This window comes from Oryctolagus cuniculus, chromosome 1 (assembly GCF_051225735.1).
Source record: "Oryctolagus cuniculus isolate XC-2025 breed Fujian yellow rabbit chromosome 1, ASM5122573v1, whole genome shotgun sequence".
Lineage (NCBI taxonomy): Eukaryota > Metazoa > Chordata > Mammalia > Lagomorpha > Leporidae > Oryctolagus > Oryctolagus cuniculus.
In genome coordinates, this window is record NC_142867.1 from 165,502,123 (window position 1) to 165,523,340 (window position 21,218).

At 40.7% G+C, this 21,218-nt stretch overlaps 1 protein-coding gene across 7 annotated transcripts in view; it reads right to left on the reverse strand.

Moving 5' to 3' along the window:
* Positions 1-3,984: 3,984 nt before the first annotated feature.
* Positions 3,985-21,218, reverse strand: part of RFX3 (regulatory factor X3) — a 337,813-nt gene continuing 320,579 nt past the window's right edge. For all 7 annotated transcript variants that reach the window (XM_070051492.2, XM_051846155.3, XM_051846162.3 and 4 more), the window contains 2 exons: positions 9,468-9,510; positions 3,985-6,058 (listed from right to left, as the gene is read on the reverse strand). In XM_070051492.2, the coding sequence (XP_069907593.1) occupies positions 5,820-6,058; positions 9,468-9,510 (282 nt within the window). In that variant the 3' untranslated portion in view covers positions 3,985-5,819. The remainder of the gene's footprint in view (positions 6,059-9,467; positions 9,511-21,218) is intronic.

The following is a 21,218-nucleotide window of genomic DNA, read 5'->3' on the forward strand; positions in this document are numbered from 1 at the left end:
TTATGTTTAGCAGGTCAAAATAAGGCAATCGTTTGATCACAAATACTAATTTATTGAAGGAAAATTTTACTTAGTTATGAACAGTCAATGGGAGTCTAATTGTTTTTCCTTCCCAGAATCAAAATTCTAACACAGATTTGTTGTCTTCTTTATTGAACTACATACACAATTCTTACCAAAGATTTCATTACTCAGGGCTTCCAATCCCAACATCATAATTTATCTTAAAAGCAAAGAAAAGAGGAGGGGTAAAAAGAATCCAATACCAGAACCAAATAAAAGAAGAGACAAAATACATTGTTTAAAAAGACATATTACTAGTTACTTCAAACAAAGGGGGAAAAATCAATCCTAGGCAGTCACTTTGTAAGTGGCTTTTACTATTTAAGTAAAATTGGTAAACTAAACTCAGGTCTACTGGCACATAAAATCACTAGCAGCAATGATCAAGGCATGCAAACTGAGAAGCATTTACAGTAAATCATCATGAAAAATTCAAAAGAAGAGAGTTAAATTAAAACCCTTTGAGTATTGCATGTTAACACATGAGTAATTTGCATGGTTTGACTTCCTAAACTGCCTACAAAGCAACGTTTACGGTATACTTGCACTATGCTACGGATGTCCTTTCAGCAGACATCGGGGTAGATTACACTCTTACCAGCCCCCAGCTAGGGCAGCGCAAGCACATCTGCAGACAACACTGCTCTCACGGTCCATCGCGCAGGGGACAAAGGCGACCGCGTGCAGGATGGGCTTCCCTTGACCCACACCAGCAATGGTGTAAGCAGACTGACACTGAGAGATAGCAGAAGCAGTAGTCACAGCATCTTCTGACACATGAGCAGAAAATCAAGTGCTTTGCTCTCCATTCTATCTATATATAAATTTTTCTGACAAAGTATTAAAGTCTGGAGCATAGGTAAAATTATGCCCTGTATGAAATTCCCAAACAATATTTTATGAGCGATCAAACTCCAAATAGCCTAACTGCCCCCTAAGAGTTCAGCTCCCCTTTATCCACTTGAACTCATTTCTTCCTAAGGCTTCACTTACACTTGTACTTTCTAAAGCTAAATAAATGAAATCTTCTGTTTTGTTTTGGGAAAAAAAAAAGAGAAACATAACCCTTTCTTTATCATACCTTGTAAAGGCAATCTAGGTACCTTCAATGTACAGACATCAGTTAGGACACAGGTGCACACACGCCCATGTGTCTGTCCTCCTTTTCTAGAGTCAGGATGGGAAAGCTAGAAAAGCTGATTTCTTCTTTTCTGTAAACAGTACACTTACTTAGATGGCAGTGAGTATTTGGGAATAAATATATCAAGCCCTCTTGAAGAAAAATTAAGTGTTGTATATAAAATGCAAGTGTTCAGCACGGAAACACTTTCTCTTCGTACCCGCCCCCCCACCCTTAAAAAAAAACCAGCATTATTAGACATTTGGATATAGAGTATATTTTACCGGTCTAAGTCTAAATAAATGATCTTAAAGGCTTTTGTCCCCCATTGTATATCTTACAATGCTCAAAGGGTTAATACAAGGCATTACATCAAAGGGGTTTTCTAATACTAGAACTAAGCACTGAATTAATGCTTCTATTCCAGTTTTTTTTTTTTTTTTTCAATCACCAAAGTTGCAGAAATACTAGGATTCCATTCATTGACTTGTACTAACCATGGACATGGAGGTTGCTCTGATTTTGCTACAAGCCCAACTGTCAACAGCACTGCATGCCAGCACCCTGCATCCCACCCCTCCATGTTCCGGCATGATTCATACAGATCACAAACGCTCGGATTTCAATTTTTGGGAGGTTGCGATTTTCTCACCAAGATTTTGGGGCGGGGGGAGAGGTTACAACCAAGGTAAATTTGTGTATATAACCACTGCCTCAAATTGTACATGAAGGAGACTCGCCCAGGTTTTTACCTTCTACTTGTGTCCACACAGGGAGGACCAACATCACAGTGACACACCTTTTTATTCTCTTACACTAATGTTTCAAGCACAGTATCATTTTAGACATCTCAAATATATCATCTGAAGACTTTTTAAAAATCTGAAAATGCATTTAGCACTTGTAGACAGTGCGTCACGTAAAAAGGTTCATGATCACGGTACCCAAACCGCATTCATTCCTGAATGACTGTGACAGCATTCTACAAGAACGTGTTCAGTTTTACTCATCTACTACAAATCAAAGGCAGTCAATGTTGCACACTACTAATTTTAGGTATGCAGTGTTAAAATCATTTTCTAAAGTTTACGTTTTAAAGTACACCACCTAAAGAGAGGTGCATGAACCGTGCTATACAGTACAAGAAAAAGCACAGAAAGAAAAGCAGATTTCTGAAAAGGCAGTAAGACTTATACAGTCAGTCCAAACCTAGTTTGGATGAAAATCCTGGAAAAAAAGTGACCAGCAACTTGATAGCCAAAGAAAAAATTGAAAATTGAGCCCTGTGTTCCAAGAAGATGGTTCACCCATTCCACCCTATTGTTCACTGGTTTCACAAATGCAAATATTTTGGGCATGATTCTCAAAGTATATGTCAAGGATCAAACTATATCCATGATGCTCAATCCTATCAGACGGAAAGAGTTTTCAGAAACTTAAAATAGCTTAGATACCTTCTTTCCTTCCATTCTTCCTCACAGAAAGTGTAGCACTTGGTTTACACAGATACACTTCATGACTCGTATTTGACTATCATGTCAAGAATGATCAAGAAGTCCTTAAAATATGTACTTGTATCATGTGTCAATAAACCTACCCTGAGGGTATTAGTGTCTAGTACTATGTAAAAAGTAAATTTGAATAAATGAAAAAATTGGAACTAGAATGTTCAGTAAGTACAATACACAGGACTGCTCCAATTCACTCGAATGTATAAATTACTATATTTTCTAATATATTTCACAATTAAAATTCAAAATTGGTGAAAATATCTGTGTATGCTTGAATGGGTGTATGTGTGAGCATGTCTGACTGTGGACTACAAATAAGTGGAAGTAGCGTAAACCAAAGGTCTTCTTTGTGTATTGGTCAAAACCATCTAGACTTGTCACAAAGAATTAATAGTCCTAAGTATTCATCAATATTATTGTTAAGTCAGGTTTAAACATAATAATATGTTAATCCCTAATCTGGCCTAATTCAGAATAAACCATGAACAACTGGAAGAAATGCTGAATCCTGGAGGGTCCCCAATCCCTAACTCTCGTGAGTCTACATTTGCCTGTCATTACCAGACTCCTAGATGATACACATCCAACACGAAATTAAAGGAGGCAATGATAACAGACACATGTACGGTCATTCAATAAACGAGATGAAACCAGTAAGTACATTTGGTCCAAGACAAATATCATTTAGTTCTGGGGACGGCAGGCAGAGATAAGAAACTGGAAAAAATCAGAAAGGAGAGGCAACATGAAGACTGTGTCTAGATTTTTTTGATTTCAATTTCACCTGTAAACATTTCCTAATGCACAATTAAGTAGATGCATGGCCTTTTTCAACTGACTATGTTGTGTGTGTGTGTGTGTGTGTGTGATGGCACACACTTATTGGTCACCTTTTTGGGAGGGGAAAGGCGGATGTTAATTTAAATGACATTTAGGTATAGGTGATACTAGGATGCCAATGAAGATTGCAAATACATGAGTCAGTTGTATAATACAAAATTCGAATCCACTTAAAAGTTACATCTAAAACATTTACATTTTACATTAAAAACTTTGTGGATCTTTATTTGAGTGGTCTCAGGCAATCAAGTAACAGATAAGCCATTTGGTATTTTTCACTTCACCGATTGGCTCATCTTCTTTCTAATCCCCAACCCCACCCCCGAACCCCACCCCACCCCACCCCACACAACTGGAAAGATAAACATCTTGAATTTACTATAGGCCTCATCAATAATCTGTAAATCATTTTGTGCTTTCCTTTTGTCTTTTTGGCTTTATTTTTGCTGCTTTGAGTTTTACAACAATTTCAATGAATGGATGTGCCTTTGCTGTCGTTGCCGTTAATAATGTGAGTGCTTGGAAGAACCTTGGCTTCTCATGAAAATTAAAAGGGGTGGGTGCACCCTCTCCAGGATCTGACATGACTGTGGTGCAGATTCCTGCCCGACCGGCTCCCAGGTGTGCATGTGGACACCTAGACACACAGACAAAAACGCCTAGACTGAAAAGATGCACTTCGATAAGTACCTGCTCATCTTGTTAGCTTTCTAGAACTGTACCTAGATAAGAATGGTCTAAAACATAGATGAATTTATGTAACAAGTTGGTATTAAAACTAGCCTGCTATTTCACACCCTTAAGCAATGTGATTTGTAATCAAGTAATAATCAGCTCTAAGAATAAAAAATAGGCTCATGGTCACTCAAAGAGGGAAACTGATTTTTGTCTTTTTGTTTTCCCTAAATTTCCTTTGAAGAACATGTAACCCGTCCTAACTTCAGGAATCTGAAAATGACAGGCACACTTTGTCAAATGGATTGAAGAGTTACTCACATGAACAAAATAAACCTTACTAAACCTTAGCTTCAGTTCTGTTTTAAGGCACCATGTAATAGCCGAGGTACGATGATCCCTGATGTACATTCTTCAATGGCAATGGTCCATCCAGCCACCTATCCAAATCCTACAGAATTGGGAATCAGTAACAGTGAGGTGTGCCAGTTACACTGCCTTCAGGTTCTGGTTAAAATTTAAATCCATGTACTTTAGAAACCAGGAAATATTTTTGAAGGAAATAACGATATGCAGGTTGCTACATTCCTTGCATTCTATAAATTTTCTTTTATAATAGCAGCATATTGAACTACTATTAGGAAAAATGACCTGGAATAAAAGAAAGTCATCCAAATGGAATGGTTTCCTGTATGTCCAGCTCAGCATAAGTAGCATGTACACTTAAAAAAAAAAAAAGTCAAGTCATTTTTTTCAGCTTCAGTATCTAACTAACTGCCCCACTTAACAGCAGAATGCATCTGTGCAGTGGTCCCAAATACAGAATCAGTAGTCTTTAAACAGAGGAATTGGTATGCAAATAATGGTTAAAATTCAATGTCTAACGGAAGCTTGCATTGTTAACATGGTTTAATAATTATGTACACAAATTATGTACATATTAGCATAATCTCTTGCAATTCTGTCATTTACTCTGAACTGCTAAACGCACAGCTCAATTTTTCTTCAGAGAAAAATAAATGACCTTTCCAACCCTCTAGCACTATTATAAAAATGCTCTGTATTCTTTTTCCATACTCCAAAAAGTTATCAAAATAGTGTCTTACGGTTCTGTCCAACGACAAGCACCTTTCAAAAGCAAATCTGATGCATCTGCTGCCAAATGGGCATGCCTCCAGTGTCAATCAAAGAAATTCATTCTTTTGATATTTCACAGAAGTGCATCTAATTTAAAACTTACACATAAAATCATACACCAAGACTAACAATCAACAATAAAATATTTTCAGCTACAAAAATGTAAATTACTTTTTAATTATAAGAAAACAAAAAACATTGACATTAAGTGTTGTAAAAATCCTTCTCGACACCTGAAACTAAGGAGGGGGGAAAAAGACTCTTATTATTAAGAGACAAATAATTTGTTTACGTTAAAAAAAAAAAAGACCTGGCAAAATACATACACCCATTCCATTTCACAACTCCATAGAAGGTAATGTTCAGCACAGATAGAATCTGACAACAGTCGACCTTCAGGCTTCTTGAATTTTCCACGTAAGCCCAGTATCAAGAGGGCTAGTGTAAGATGGAGAAATGCGCTGGCGTCTTCCTTAGACGGCAGTGTAGGTGTTTCCTGTGGCGCTGCACTGTCTGATAGTCTGCGTACTTGTGACAATGTGCTCGCTGTGGATGGGGTTCAGGAGGCTGGGCTGCACGCCGCTCTCGAGAACAGGCTGCATGCAACCCACGGGGAAGGCCTGGCTCAGCTCTGTCTTCTCTCTTTTGGCTTGAGGCTCTGAAGAATCATCCAGTTCTTCATCCATTTCACTTTCTACTTCACTGCCTTCATCTGCACAGACAAGTGACACCAAGACTATTGTTAGCAGAAGACAAACTGGAACAGGGCAGTCAACATGTGCTCCAGAAACACCGGAACACCCTGTGAGTCAGCTATCTCTTAGCTCCTCTCAGAGGTTACCCTGCGATTCGTTGGATTGAAACATGTTGGCGCTGTACTGAAGCACTTACAACTCTTTTAAATGTTGTAAAGATAGTTTATTTTGGCAGTTTGTAGTCAACACTGTAAACAGCTCTTTAATAAAGGCCTCTGGAATTTCCTAAAGCTGTGTGGCCATCTGGGGAGTGAACCAGCAGATGGAAGACCTCTCTCTCTCTCTGCTTCTCTCTATGATTCTCTTTCAAATAAAAAATATATTTTATATTAAATAAAAGATAGTTATAATGGAATGTCATTTACTTTTCTCTAGCAGCACTAAGTTCATAGAAAATGCTCACACACAGCTGTCTTAGTGTGCTTGGTAGAGAACACCTCTTCAGGAGGTATAGTTCTGAAACAGTGGAGAATATATTCCTGCCTTAGAAATATTTTTATTGTTGATAAAATGTATACACACAATCACATCAAACACCTCACCTAAACCTAAAATATTTCTATACTTTGTTAGCTGTCTATTCAATTCTACGCTACTCCGTGGCACAGCAGGTATAGTGAGTGTATAATGTGTATCTCTTCAATCAGAGTAAGTACTGAGTCTAATTTACCATTTGGGGGACACCTCCAGAAGAAATCTTAGCCAGTGCAGCTCTTCAATGAAATGGGTTCCTTGACTTTAATTATCAAACGGGGCAAAAATGATTCTAGGGAAAAGAGATTGGGAGCAGAAGGACTTCTGCGTGTGGCTGTGCAGTGCTCAGTCACCAGGAGCTAGGTCCTAGAGATGGTGTGTGTGATTCAAGAGCTGGGATCAGCCTGTGTGTACTGGCTAGAAATGGCCTGGAATGTAGACTGATAAACAAAGAAGTATTCTTAGATGAGGCCAGACAAGTTGCCTATCTGTTTCATCTGGTAACCATCTGTCCTCAGGAGAATAAACTTGACAATATGAGACTCTGTCGGGACAAACCTATAGGAAGGGTGGGGCAGGGACAGCGATCCCTTGGGGAGACATTGGCTTCATCAAGAGGGTGTAACTGAAACATAACTGTGTGATAGCTTTAATTGTGTTTCTGCATCTGTTTATAAATAAACCAAAAATGGGTAGAAGCATCATCATACAAACTCTTAATTGTGGTAGTCTCTTGGAGCTGGGACTATGGAGTTTTTACTTTTAGATTCTAACTCTGCATTCTTTACAAATTTTCAACAGAGCCAATTGCTTTTATTATCAAGGAGAAAAAATCCTCATTTTGTGGGCAAAGCCCACAGAAAGTCTTAAGACTTAACATTGAGTCTTTAGGCACTGAGTATGCCAGGTTGGTTGTATCCCAAGAGTACCAGGCCTTGGGGTGAATGGGGACAGCACAGTCATATCGAGGAGGTGAGGGCATATCACCCTGCTTCTTAGCTCCTTCTCCATAAACTTTTCTATGTCTGGGAAATAAATGGCCAAATAACAAAAGAGGCACTGAAAGGGAAAAAAAAAATCATTTTCCAGCAGGTGGGTGAATCAAGCCTTACTGCCTTACTGTGGATGGACATGGCAGTGAGTTTATAGGGTAAACAAACTGAAGTGTTCCAGGTCAGTTTCACTTTGGTCCATTTCTGGGTTCTTTGGGGTGTAGACCATAAAGTGAGCCTCAAAAGCAACACCTTTTTCCAGTTCCTGAGCAGTGCAACTCTGTGGGCATTTTACGCTCCTACAAAGACCTGGAGACATTTCCTAGGAACCTACTTGGGGTTGTGGAAATACGGCCTGTAGAAACTAACACGAGGGCTGCTGGAGCTCTGCCAGCATCTCCCAAAGAAGGCTGGCTGTGGTTCTGTGTCTGACGGGGCAGCAACACTCCTAGGACACCACTGGGGACCCCGGCGTGAAATCCCCAAGGTGAGGCTGGGAGGGTGGGAGTCAGGGCACTGTTAGTGTTGCTTTGTGTTGAGCATGAGTTCCCAATGCCACCTTTTTGACTTTAAAGTTACGGATCAGAATCAGCAGTGATTCGTTTTGCTGAGAGCTATTTGGTGGAATCCTATACAGCAGGGGTGCAGAACCTTTTTTTTCTGCCAAGGGCCATTTGGGTATTTATAACATCATTCACCTGCCATTCAAAATTATCAACTTAAAAACCAGCCTGCAAAGAATTATTGTGACCCACAGGCCAGACATTCCCCACCCCTGCTCTAGGGTTTGTATTTACAGCAGCAATATTTTTTTAGCTCTAATTTTCTAATTTCCCTGTGTTGTCACTATGCATATGACTAAAACAGGGATTAAGGCACACACAATAAATAAGAGATTTAAGGGAGCTTAACATGAGAATGATGCTGGCTCACGCTATCTTAATGCTTTCCACCACCAGGACCCAGGCGCTGAGCACTGAATATCTTGGTGCACTAGGCCCCGGAGGGCAGTGCCGCACGGCTTCACAGACTCTCCTGAGACTCCCCACCGACCCTGACCCGGAAGCACTGATGGTAGCTCTCCCCAGTCTTTGAGCCTTCTGTCTCCCTGTCTCCCTGCCTCCAGAAGTCAACATCAAGGACAATGCCTGCTTTTTAAAGATAGTGCTCTGTTGACTGGTGTGTTTACTAGAAGATGTGCATGTGTTTAAAACTGTCCTGTATCTTTATCGGAGATGCCTTTGCTTGTGCTCTGCTTTTTCAGTTGGGTAGTGTTTGTGGGCTCTATCTCGAGCTCAGGTCCTCCTTGTGCTTTTTATTGTGTGGTCCTGTTGTCGGGAGGTTCTTTGGGAATACACAGCATGTATCCACACCATACTGTACATTAGAATAGCAATACTGGTGTCAAAACTTAAGAAGTACGCATGTTACTCTCAACTGTACCACCATGGAGCTTGCTTATACAGTAAACATGATTGCCATCTCCGAGGTCTTTTTCTACAGGAAAGTGTGAACTGGTGAGGTAAATGGGCTGAAGAATCTTCTTTTGCCTGACAGGCCTTGAATAAAAATGTCTGGCCCAATTTTATCTCTTTTCTCCAGGACTCTGGCCATCATCAAAAGTAATTTCTTACTGTAATGAACTTCAGGCAAAAAGTTTTAGAAAAAAAAGTTTGTAACTGCATTTAAATTCAATTTCCTGCATTTAATATACTTCACCTAAGGAAGGCACAGGGATGCAGAGAAAGGGAGACACAATGCAGGAGTCTCGAAGACTCAGCTAGGATTTGTACACCCTCACAAAATCAGACTGCTGCAGATATACACTCCATTTTTCTCTTGGAGAATATTTGAGTCAAACAGAAGTCATTAAAAATATACATTTATTTTCCATTCTTACCTTTATCCAGATTTCCAGGAGACACAGCATTTAAATCACCAAACTGTAAAACAATAGTCATTTGTGCAACAGTTATGATCAGGCAGAATAAAATAAGATTCTATCAGTCTGTGGTTAAAAACACCAGTTTATGACTTTTTTAAAACTGTAAACTAGTGGCCATTTTTATCTCTAACTACACAGGTCGTATAATTTTCCAATCAAACTTGTCAGATTTGAACAGCTTAAATAATGTCACAATTTAGCTGTCTCTGCAGAAGGCTAACAATTTTCTCTGCTCCATTTTACTTTTTATTGTTTCAACTTAGCAATGAAGCTACAACGGCCTGGATGACCTGGATGAAGAGGGAGTTGGCAGAATAAATGTGGAAAAGCTGCAACCAAGTAGGACACATTAGCCTTGCTCCCACCCGCCAACACACACACACACACACACACACTCAATGATTCTACATGGAGTCTCTGCATCAGAGAATCACGGGCTGGTGGTTCAGATGAACCCTATTTGGAAAGCTTTATATGAGTTGAAATGAGAACATTATAGAAATCTCAAAGTTGAGCATATTTATTTTTATAAATTTTTTATTTTGAGACATGTATCTTATAATTTGATATTTTTATTTACTAAGCAACTAGGATCCCATTCTAAAAAAGAAAGGAATCTGATCAGCACTAATGCAAACAAAAAAGCTTAAGATAATATGTAATGGCTTAAAACTTATCTTCCACCTCAGCTCAATAGCTTGATGATAATTTTGCAGTGAGAAAATACATTTTGAGAGTCTCACAATATGGATTACATTAAATAAACATCTGAATAGCAGGTAACAAAGCCCATCAGGTGAGGTAAAATGGCAAAACATCCACTTGTGAAATGGTAAATATCACTTTTTGTTTTTAATAAAAAGTGGTTAAGTCATTAATAGAAATTCAGATTTCTCCACAGGCTTATAGAAAGGATGAGACAGAAATTCTACTTATATTCAGAAGCTTGCTCATAAATAGTTCTATGATAGGAGTATTTTTTTCATCTATAAGGTAGATGAAATAAAACATCTTATTTTGCAAACATACACATATTTTTCCCTACCTAAACACATATTGGTCTTCATAGTAGCTACCTTGGGAGTCCATATACTTATTCCAAGGTCCAGAGGTCTGGAATTTCTCTTTGACAATCAGTTTGAAGGTTTAGTTTATGCCTCATTCAAGAAAAGCCATTTTGTTACTTTTACATCTCATTGTGACTCCAAACAACATTTCAAATTTTATTTACTATACTTGGTCTTCAGATGATTTCCTCAACTCACCAAAATCAAATTGGCCTTTACTACAATTGAGGATACTGAAAATAATGTCTCTTTTTATTCATTTTTTTTCCTCACATTTCAGACACAGGTTAAAAAGAGGCATTCCACAACATTTGTGAGTCATGGAAGCATTATTGGACAGATCTGCTGCCTTCCTACCTGACTGTTTTGAAGGGGACAGGGCCTCTCGAATAAGAAAGACTTAACAAGTTTGTTTGGAAGTCTGTCCCATTACTTCATAGTTACATCTCACTTGTAAAGTAATATAAAATCTAAAATATTGAACAGGTGTTTTGAAGTTGTTCCAGAGCACATGGGTTAGAATCTTCTATTAGTCTAAATAAAAATCACAGAGCAAATTATGGGATTCTTTGAATTAAATAAGTAAGCCAAGCAACAAAGACTCAAAGAAATTATCAATTTTTGGTATTATTTGAATGTTTTAGAACTATACTCAGAGAATATTCAGAGTTGAAGGATCATTGATATAATATAAATAAACTTTTATTTATTTTAAATGAATATTTAATAACATTTAAGATACAGCTCTTAAGTAAGTTAGCAACAGTGATGCTAAACATACATTTATCCTTGAATACCCCTTATCTGAAAAGTTTGGGGCCAGAAGTGTATTTTTTCAGATTTTGGAAAATTTACATACTCATAATGAGGTATCCTGGAGGTGGGACTCACTCAAATCTAAACATGAAATTCATTTATGTTTCTTATATCTCTTACACACAAAGGCTGAGGGTAAGTTTATTCAGGATTTTTAATGTGCTTACCTTTTCGCTATGACCCATGACATCTTGTCATGCCTATGCTCAAAATGTTTCAAATTTTGCAGAATTTTGGGTTTCAGATTTTTAGATTAGAGATATAAATCTATATTCCACTTGCTGTTGAAAACATGTTTATGACTAAGTTATTATTTCCATTAATAATAAATAATATAACTAAGTGGCTAAGTCAAGCTCTGGACATATTTGAGAATTTCCTTCAAAATAAACCTTATTTGGTACTTAACTCCGAAAACATGACAACCTCCCTAATACAAAGAGTTTCCACAGAAAGTTTCTACTAATCTGAATGAATACACTTGATAACTGAAGATGTTAGAAACAAAAACAACCCAGATCACTAACATAAACACAACTGCATTCTCAGCTCTGAGTTCTCTACTATCCTCTTTGCTGAACAGCTTGCAAAGGACTTCAGAGACACCACCAGTGACTGCATGTCAGACTCAGAATCAAGTTCTACACATACAGAATACAGCGAGTAAAGGTTTGATATAAAAATGCCCTGTCAGGAAGTAATAAGATGTCAATACCCCAACATATTCGAAGGCAAAGTTTTTTTAATACATATTTTACATATGAAATATATATATATATATAATGTTAAGGATAAAACCACTTAAAATCCACAGACAGACTGGGTGAGACTAGGAAAATCAGCTCATTCACCTATTTATTCAATAAATATTTTTTATTGAAAGCTTACTACAGCTGGGTACTGTGCCAGCCAGAAGCAGTCAGATCAGTTTGGGAATACTTGCTCTATACAAAGGCGAGTATAAGTTGTTTATATTAGGAAGTTCAGGTTGTTTAGCAGAAAATGAGGCAGTCTAGGAAAACTTACAGAAGGATTTTAGAAAAAGAAGGTCAAAGTATTGAAGGAGAAATCAAGAGTGTGGGTTTATGGCATGAGCAGCAGGTCAGAGCAGCAGGAAGTAGGGAAGACTCAGGTTGGGCAGTCAAAGACAGGACCATGGACAGCAGACAAATGACAAGTTGCCTACATTAGGCCAGCATACACCCGAAACAGAAAAGGAAGATGAAACAAAGGATTTGTATGGAAAAAACTGAAGTTCACAAGAAAGTACAGAGGGTACAGTAAAGTTGCGGCTCCAGGAGCTGGAAAAGCTTAGCTTTGTGATTCCCCCGCTGCATAAAGGACTGGAGGGGGCGACTCTTCATTGCTGCGACATCTTCCCATTTGGAAGGCACATCTGTGGCTCAGGAAACAGTAGACTTCCTCTCCAAAGCCTCCTTCTCAATATCACCCCTTGCAGAGGCTTTTCCTGCACCCTATCTCATGTTTCTCCTCCACTACCGCTCCCCAGCACTGCTTCCTGCTCACTTTCTTCAAAGTGCCCACCACAGCCTGCAGGCTTTGTTTCCTCATCTACTATGTCTCCCCAGCCAGCACAGCAAGGGATGGGGTTTGCATGTATTCCCTTTGTACATGTACCCCAGGGCCCCGTAAATGGCCTGATACATTAAAGTCTGAATAAATACAAGAGTTATTCCATAAGTCTCTGGAAAAAATGGATAAAAAGGTAAGATTATTTTGGCTTAAAATATTCTTTAAATCCATGCATAGTTTTTCTGTAATATAATTTTCCTAGAGCTCTTTGAACAGCCCTTATATTTACCAATGAATGCCTTTATTTCATCATTCTAGCTGCTTACACACACCAAAAAACAAGTTTGGCAAGGTTGAGCTTTGATCCTTTGATGACCAAAAACAACAAACTCACTTATCTCACATGATACAGTAAACACAATAGTGTTAGATATGAGAGTAGATGTTAATGACTAAACTGATGCCAGAGAATGTTCTAAAATAAAAACTAGATTCGACCATGGGCAAAGAAAGGCTTCCTATTCCAGAAACCACTTGCTCCAGGTCCTGACTAGGAGTTCTAACAATCAACAAACCAGGATAACAGCAGACTGAGAAAGTCTGTGGTCAAGGCTGCAGTGGGAGTCTGTCAGACCACAAGCACAGATGAGACTAGCAAAGGCCTTGAAATGTGAGTGAGTGGTCAGTACAGCCAGGGCAATAATCAGAAGGACCCCAGAGAGACCCTGAATGTCACCTTGACTGGTGACAAAACAACCGAGGAGCAGTTCCTTATAGCGCACTGAGCCCTACTATCTGCCCTTCTGCAGAGGTGCCACGAGAGGAAACTGGCTCAACACAGGGGAATGCAGTCCTAAGGTGCAGTGAAGGGACATTTGGTCATTGGAGTTCACAGCAGATGATGTCACAGTGAGGAAGGCACAGCTTGTACCATGATACCTGCCCACTGAAACAATGCAATGAAAGTCAGGGAGCCCAGACAGCAAACTGGTGGGGGCCAACAGGATGCTAAGAAACTAAGGCTGAGGACACAAGCCTGGGAGTGGGGGGTGAAAGGAAAGAGACAGGGATCAGGATGAAGATGTCACCCTAGGGCACTTTCCCTGTTGGAAGAATTTACTCCATCGTCGGGGGAAAGGATGAGTAAGTAATCAAAGTAATCACAACTACACTTTGGTTATCCGTATCATAGTTCTTTACAAGCATAGCCATCACTTGTTAACTGGTTCAGCAAATCTCTCAGAAATTCTCCCTGGGGTGGGCTTAGTAGGCTAGGCCTCTGCTTGCATCGCCAGCATCCCACATGGGCACTGGTTCGTGTCCCAGCTGCTCCTCTTCCTATCCAGCTCTCTGATTATGGCTTGGGAGGGCAGTGGAAGATGGCCCAAGTGACTGGCTCCCTGCATCCACATGGGAGACCTAGAAGAAGCTCCTGGTTTTGGATCAGCCCAGCTCTGGCCATTGCAACCATTTGGGTAGTGAACTAATAAATGGAAGAACTTTCTGTCTCTCCCTTTCTCTGTAACTCTGCCTTTCAAATAATTAAATAACTAAAATCTTAAAAATACAAAGAAAGAACTTCTCCAACAGCGTTAATTTGGTTGTGTACAAAGAACAAGTTAAAACACCCACACTGTGCCTGACACATAGGAAACATTTAACAAGTGACCACTGGTATTGCTGTGATTGTTGTTCTTACTCTTAATGATCATCTTCTCCCAAGAACGAGAAGGCAGACCTGCAGGAATCATTCTGACTACACTGTCCCGCCCTGGTCTCCCAAAAAGGACACCAGAAGAACTGAATGTTACAGAATTGTCCTCTCGGTCAGTCAGGTCAACAGCAGGACATCTTCCGTGCAGTCCACACGGATTAAAAATTTACAGATACATGCAATCTCGGTGGCTTTCTTTCATTATTTGTTTATTGAGATATAAGTCATCAAAGTCTAACAGCTAACTAAGCTTCTACATACACACACACACACACACACACACACATACAAAAGCTGATGGCAGCAAATAGGAGAGAGTATGGTGTAGAGGAGGGGTTGACAGACATTTTTTGGTAAAGAGCCAGAGAGTAAATACCTTGGGCTTTCTGGCCCATAGATACAGTTGCAGTTATGCACCTCTGCTTCCATAGTGCAAAAACTCGGTTAAGTGAGTGGTGTGCCTCAGTCCTAATAAAATCGATGTACAAAAACAGGCCATGTGCTCGATTCAGCCTGTGGACTGAGGTTGCAGATCCCTGGCTAAGAGGGCTTGGGAGGCCATAGAGTACCGACTTCAGCTCATGAACACAGGAAGGAACAGAATGGTTTATCTCTGAGGAAGATGACACAGAAGCTGTGGACACATGAGGGCTACAGAGCCACAGGCTTTAAGAGAGGGCATCAACTGAAGACCATCAGAAGGAAAGAAACAAGGGTCAGCTTTGAAGTCAACTTCAAGAGTAATCTCCACCCACTTCCTCTGGGTGCTGGCATGCGTGGATACAGAAATATGCCAAACTTGGTGTTTAATTGTCCAAATGAGAAGGTGAAAAGGGAAGACAGAGAGGAGGTGAGAAAATACTGCATGGAAAGTAGCAAGACAAGAGATCAGGAAAAGGGCTATGTGTGTTACCAATTCAGATGAGCCAAGCTTCCTTAAGGGGAAGCCTGCTTCAGTTTGGATGGTAGACGAAGATGTAAGGAGAGAGCCCAATAGCAGAAGAAGGCAAAAGAAACCCGGAGTAGTTCCAGATGAGGATGGTTTTCAAGGAGAAACGGACTTCAGTGGAGAAATTAGTTGGAAGTTGTAAGGAAAGAAGAGGTGACAATAAAAAACAATATACTATAAGAAGAGTCTACAATGCACAATGAGTAACTGAGCACTCTTAATTCAGAGAAATAAAGCTTTTATACCATAATAGCTTCCTGTTGATACAGCAAATTACAATTTACAGGCTAAAAACAACATAAACTTCTTACGTTATAATTCTGGAGGTCCAGAATACCAAAATGGGTCTTACTGGGCTCAAGGTGTTGGCAAAGCTGTGTTTTAAGAAAGAATTACGCGGCCGGCGCCACGGCTCACTAGGCTAATCCTCCGCCTTGCGGCGCCGGCACACCGGGTTCTAGTCCCAGTTGGGGCGCAGGATTCTGTCCCAGTTGCCCCCCCCCTTCCAGGCCAGCTCTCTGCTGTGGCCCGGGAGTGCAGTGGAGGATGGCCCAAGTACTTGGGCCCTGCACCCCATGGGAGACCAGGAGAAGCACCTGGCTCCTGCCATCGGATCAGCGTGGTGCGCCGGCCGCAGCGCGCAGGCCGTGGCGGCCATTGGAGGGTGAACCAACAGCAAAAAGGAAGACCTTTCTCTCTGTCTCTCTCTCTCACTGTCCACTCTGCCTGTCAAATAAAAAATTTAAAAAAAAAAAAAAGAAAGAAAGAATTACGGCTAGTGCTGTGGCTCACTTGGTTAATCCTCTGCCTGTGGCGGCAGCAACCCCATATGGGCACCGGGTTCTAGTCCCGGTTGCTCCTCTTCCAGTCCAGCTCTCTGCTGTGGCCCAGGAGGGCAGTGGAGGATGGCTCAGGTACTTGGGCCCCTGCACCTGCATGGGAGACCAGGAGGAAGCACCTGGCTCCTGGCTTCAGATCGGCACAGCGCCAGCCATAGTGGCCGTTTGGGGAGTGAACCAATGGAAGGTAGACCTTTCTCTCTGTCTCTCTCTCTCTCTCACTGTCTATAACTCTTCCTGCCCAAAAATAAAAAAATTAAAAAAATAAAAGAATTCTATTTCTTCTCTTTTCCAGTTCCCAGCAGTTTTCCACATTCCTTGGTTTGTGGCTCCCTTCTGTGTCCAAAACTGGCAATGTCAGGAGTCTTTCCCACACTGCATCACTCTGACGGGGGCTATCTTGCCTCTCTTCCATTTCTAAGGACCCCTGAGATAGCTTGCACCTATGTGGATAAACTAAGATAATCTCCCCATGTTAAAATGAACTAATTAAGGTGAAATAATTAGCAACCCTAATTCCATCTATAATCTAACACATTCATAGGTTCCAGGGATTTGGGGAGTAGACATCTTTGGAGGCCCATTATACTCCTACCATGTACACTTAAGTCTTTTTAAAAACACTGTCACAGAGGCCAGCACTGTGGCATAGTGGGTAAAGCCACTGCCTGCAGTGCCAGCATCCCATATGGATGCTGGTTCAGGTCCCGGCTGCTCTACTTCTGATCCAGCTCTCTACTATGGCCTGAGAAAGCAGAAGAAGATGGCCCAAGTTCTTGGGTCCCTGCACCCATGTGGGAAGACCTGCAGGAAGCTCCTGGCTCCTGGCTTTGGATAGGTACAACTCTGGCCATTGCAGCCAACTGGGGAGTGAACCAGTGGATGGAAGATATCTCTCTCTCTCTCTCTCTCTCTCTCTCTCTCTCTCTCTTTCTGCCTCTCCACTCTCTGTGTAACTCTTTCAAATAAATGTCTTTAAAAAAATTAAAACACTGTCACATTTGCCTGGGTGAATCTATATGACCTTAATATTTTCCCTACTAATGGAGGAAACACACGCAAGTGCCTTGAATTGTTTAGAACACAACATTTTTTTTTTAATTCATTTTCATTTGTTTGTGTTCTTCACTGGGGTGGGATGGGGTGCAGTGGTATTCAGGAACCAACTGCTCTTTTATATCATCTAGGACATTTGTACTTTATTTTTCAATCAGAGACTTTGAGTTCTATACACAGTACACTTCCTATCAGTCTGCAAGTTGTTACAGCATGCATTTCAAGGTGAAACCATGTTGGGCATTGCCTAAAATCTCCATCACAATATGGCGCCTGGTGGATGTTCGAGGGGCGTGTCTGCGGCTGCTTCGGTTAAGCTATGGAAGATCAGACCACTGGCAGGGATAGGTCCGCTTTGGTTCCGGAAACGTGGACAGTGCGTGATTCCTATACTTTGCTTAAGGTGCCCCAGTGCGTGCTCCACCCATGCCTGCCTGACCTTTTCGCTGATTGGCTCCCCTACTGCGCATGTCTTTCATAAGCTTTATAAGCCTGTACACTTCCTCAACAAAGCGGTTCCTGCTTTGACAGACTCACAGGTGCTTGCTGTGGTGTGCTTGACCCGTCCACCTTACCTCTCCTGTTTGCCTTGTTGGGGAGTGTCTGCACTGGCCCCTACTGGTTAGGGGCCAGTCTCAGGCATGAGACCCCGACAAAACCACACATACATTTACAAAGTTCAGGGTCACAGAGCTGAAAGCTGTCGGTGGCACATGAGGAAGTTGTTCTGGAGAAAGGTTGGGAAGTCAAAGCTGAGGAAAGCAAAAGCCGTGTGGTAGCAGGGCCAGAAAAGTCCCCAAGGTCACATCCAAATGCAGGTCTCTCCAGCACCTTTGATGTGAAAAGTTCCACACTAAGGAAGGGGATGCACCCTGGGCTTCTGGAAAATTTCCTCAGGAATAGCCTGAGCCACCAGCTGCTCCATAAACAGCCCCAGGAATTCGGAGAACCTGCATGTGTTAGCACAGCCTGGCAGCTGTGAGCAGACTGATCCTATACGGAAGCCCGAGGCCAGGTGCCAAGGTGCTGGCATACAATGAGGCACAGGTCATGATCACAGGCAGGGTATAACACAGGACTCACAAAGCACGCGTTGCCACATTACCCTAAGCATTCCTGCTGATCTGGGACCAATAATTAGCATCTGATAAGCAAAACGCCGAGAAAGCTTTAACTAAAAATACACTACTTATTTGGCAGGGAGGTGGGGGAAGGGGACCTCAGCTATTCTTAGTTCATGGTGGAGACCACTTCTGCCAGCAGTGGTACTTTCGATACTCTATGCAGGGAAGAAGATGTATGTGTACTTGCAGATGTATCCATTTTGCCCATTTCTGCCAGGGAATCACTTCCTCTGGGAAAGATCTTTGAGCTGTCATAGGGAGGAGGAACAGATGACTATGAAATTCTATGAAGTGTTTTCCATCCTTATTGTTGCACTAAAATGTCTCTTTGGTACTTACTTCACCTTTTTATGTGTATAAATTCTATTTATAATATTTATGATTTCACAAGTACTTGTAAAATCTTCTAGTCATTTCCACTAGTTAAGAATTAATTCAAGTCTAGCTATGACTGTCTAGTTAGATCTAATTATGTTTATGCATCTTGACTAATGTTGTCGTTTTCTTTTCTAATTGACTTCATTCCCCATTCTATTTTGTTGGTTGTGTTTTTCAAAGCATTGAATTAGTTTGCCTCTGATTATCACTTTGGCTACATACCAAAGAATGCTGTTGGATTCTTTGTAATTCCATGAATCACTTGACTCAACATTCAAACAGTGTTTGCATATTATTTTTCCTGTTGCAATACAATACATATTATCAAAGGCTTCATATGCTTTTTATGTTATCTGTTTTATTAATCTCAAATTCCAAGTTTATTTTTGTATGGTCCAAAATATCATGGTCTAATTGTGCACATTGTTACTTGATTGTCAAGGCAGAATCAATTTTAAAAGTCTATTCCAGAGTAGAAGGCAATCAAAGACAATCCTTTGGAGTATTAATACTTAGCTTCAGAGTACATATATTTAAGGAAGAGGGAAGAAACTGGAACTAAGATCAGGCACCTACTATATACCTATATTTCTGCCTGACTATCCATTCAACTATCTAATTTAATCCTTACCATGGCCCTACAGAGAAATAGTCCTTATGCTTATTTTTAAATAGTTGTTTATTTATTTGAAAGGCAAACTGAGGCAGGAGGGACAGAAAGGGGCAGGGGAGAGCTAGGAGGATCTGCCTTCCTGAAACCTATGTTGCCCTCCCACCCCCAGACTGTATTCTTATCCAAGACCCAGAATTCTCTGCTGAAATGCCGTGAGTGCCTTTTCATGCCTGCGCAGGTCTTTTCCCAAAGTTCAGTGTTCAGCGGAAAGAAAGGTGAAGCAAACAAAACTTGAACACTGGGCTGCACTGTCTATAGGTACAACCATACTGATACCTGCAGTCTAAGAAGAGGGGTGATGCAAAAGAGAAGAGACGTGATAGGGGTGGGCAGAGGCTAAGGTCATTGGTTGGCTATGTCTCTATCTCATCATTCTCTGGCATGGAACATGGAGAAGTCTGAGAAGTTCTAAATTAAAACCCTGCCTTACAAGTTGTTATCAAGACATATTTGTCGAGGTAGGTGGATAGAACAGATTTTATTTATAGTTTGATTCATAACTTTTAAAATATTTAGACATATGGTACCCTGTGCTCTGTAAATGCTAGGGTTGTGCCTGGCAACACATGCTTTATGCAAATAAAACTATTAGTGGAAGAGAAAGAACCTTGCTCCTAAACTAAGACTGCCTCCTCTTGAGGTTACTTACATTACCTAACAGGAAATCATACACTAATTTTTTACATCAGAGGAGTATGCCCTAATTTTGATTAAACCATCTCTCCTTTTTTTGAAATCATTAACTGGAGAGACAATGCAGGTAGATGTTTGAAAATATGTTCTCTCTGTACCAGGAAAGTCTTTACAACAAACATGAATTATGTTTGAAGTGCCTGTACTATCATATAAGAGCCAAATTTTGTAGCAAATCACTCAGTCTCATGAAATGTTACAGCAGTCTATTTTAGTACAATGATGGTATAAAGAAACACATAAAACAACTCTTGCAAATTTAAGAATGTGTCCATTTCAAACAAGGGCTGATTCTTTAACAGCAGGCCAGCAACCACCATGTTTGCCTGTGGTGGAGAGCAAAACTACCATAAAGATAATTACAAAGCCAACAGCGCTATCAGCTAGTCACTGGGTAATGGAGTGCAGTGGAGGCCAGCAGGTGGAGCTGTCACGCCTAATCCACCCAGGGAATCCATACCTCCCGGCCTTTCAGTCGGAGCTAGCCAGGGAACAGTCACTCTTGCTAAACAATTCACCTTGTGCTGGGCCCTGCTGACGAGGACTCTGAGCTGAGATTTCTCTCCTGGATATGGACAGTGACCATTTTAGCCACTGAAATGTCTTATGAAATCTTAAACTTCGTTTCTTTTTCCAATTTCAAGCTCTTCAGGGAAACTTCTGTCTTCTAAACACTTAGAAAAACTCAACTTGGTACAGTGGTTTTCTGAAACAGTGACAGGCACACTCTAGGCAGAAGGTGCACTTCTTGGTCTAGGAGCTTTGTTTTCCGAAGAAATCCATTATATTAATGATTTTTTTTTTTTTTGACAGGCAGAGTGGATAGTGAGAGAGAGAGACAGAGAGAAAGGTCTTCCTTTTTGC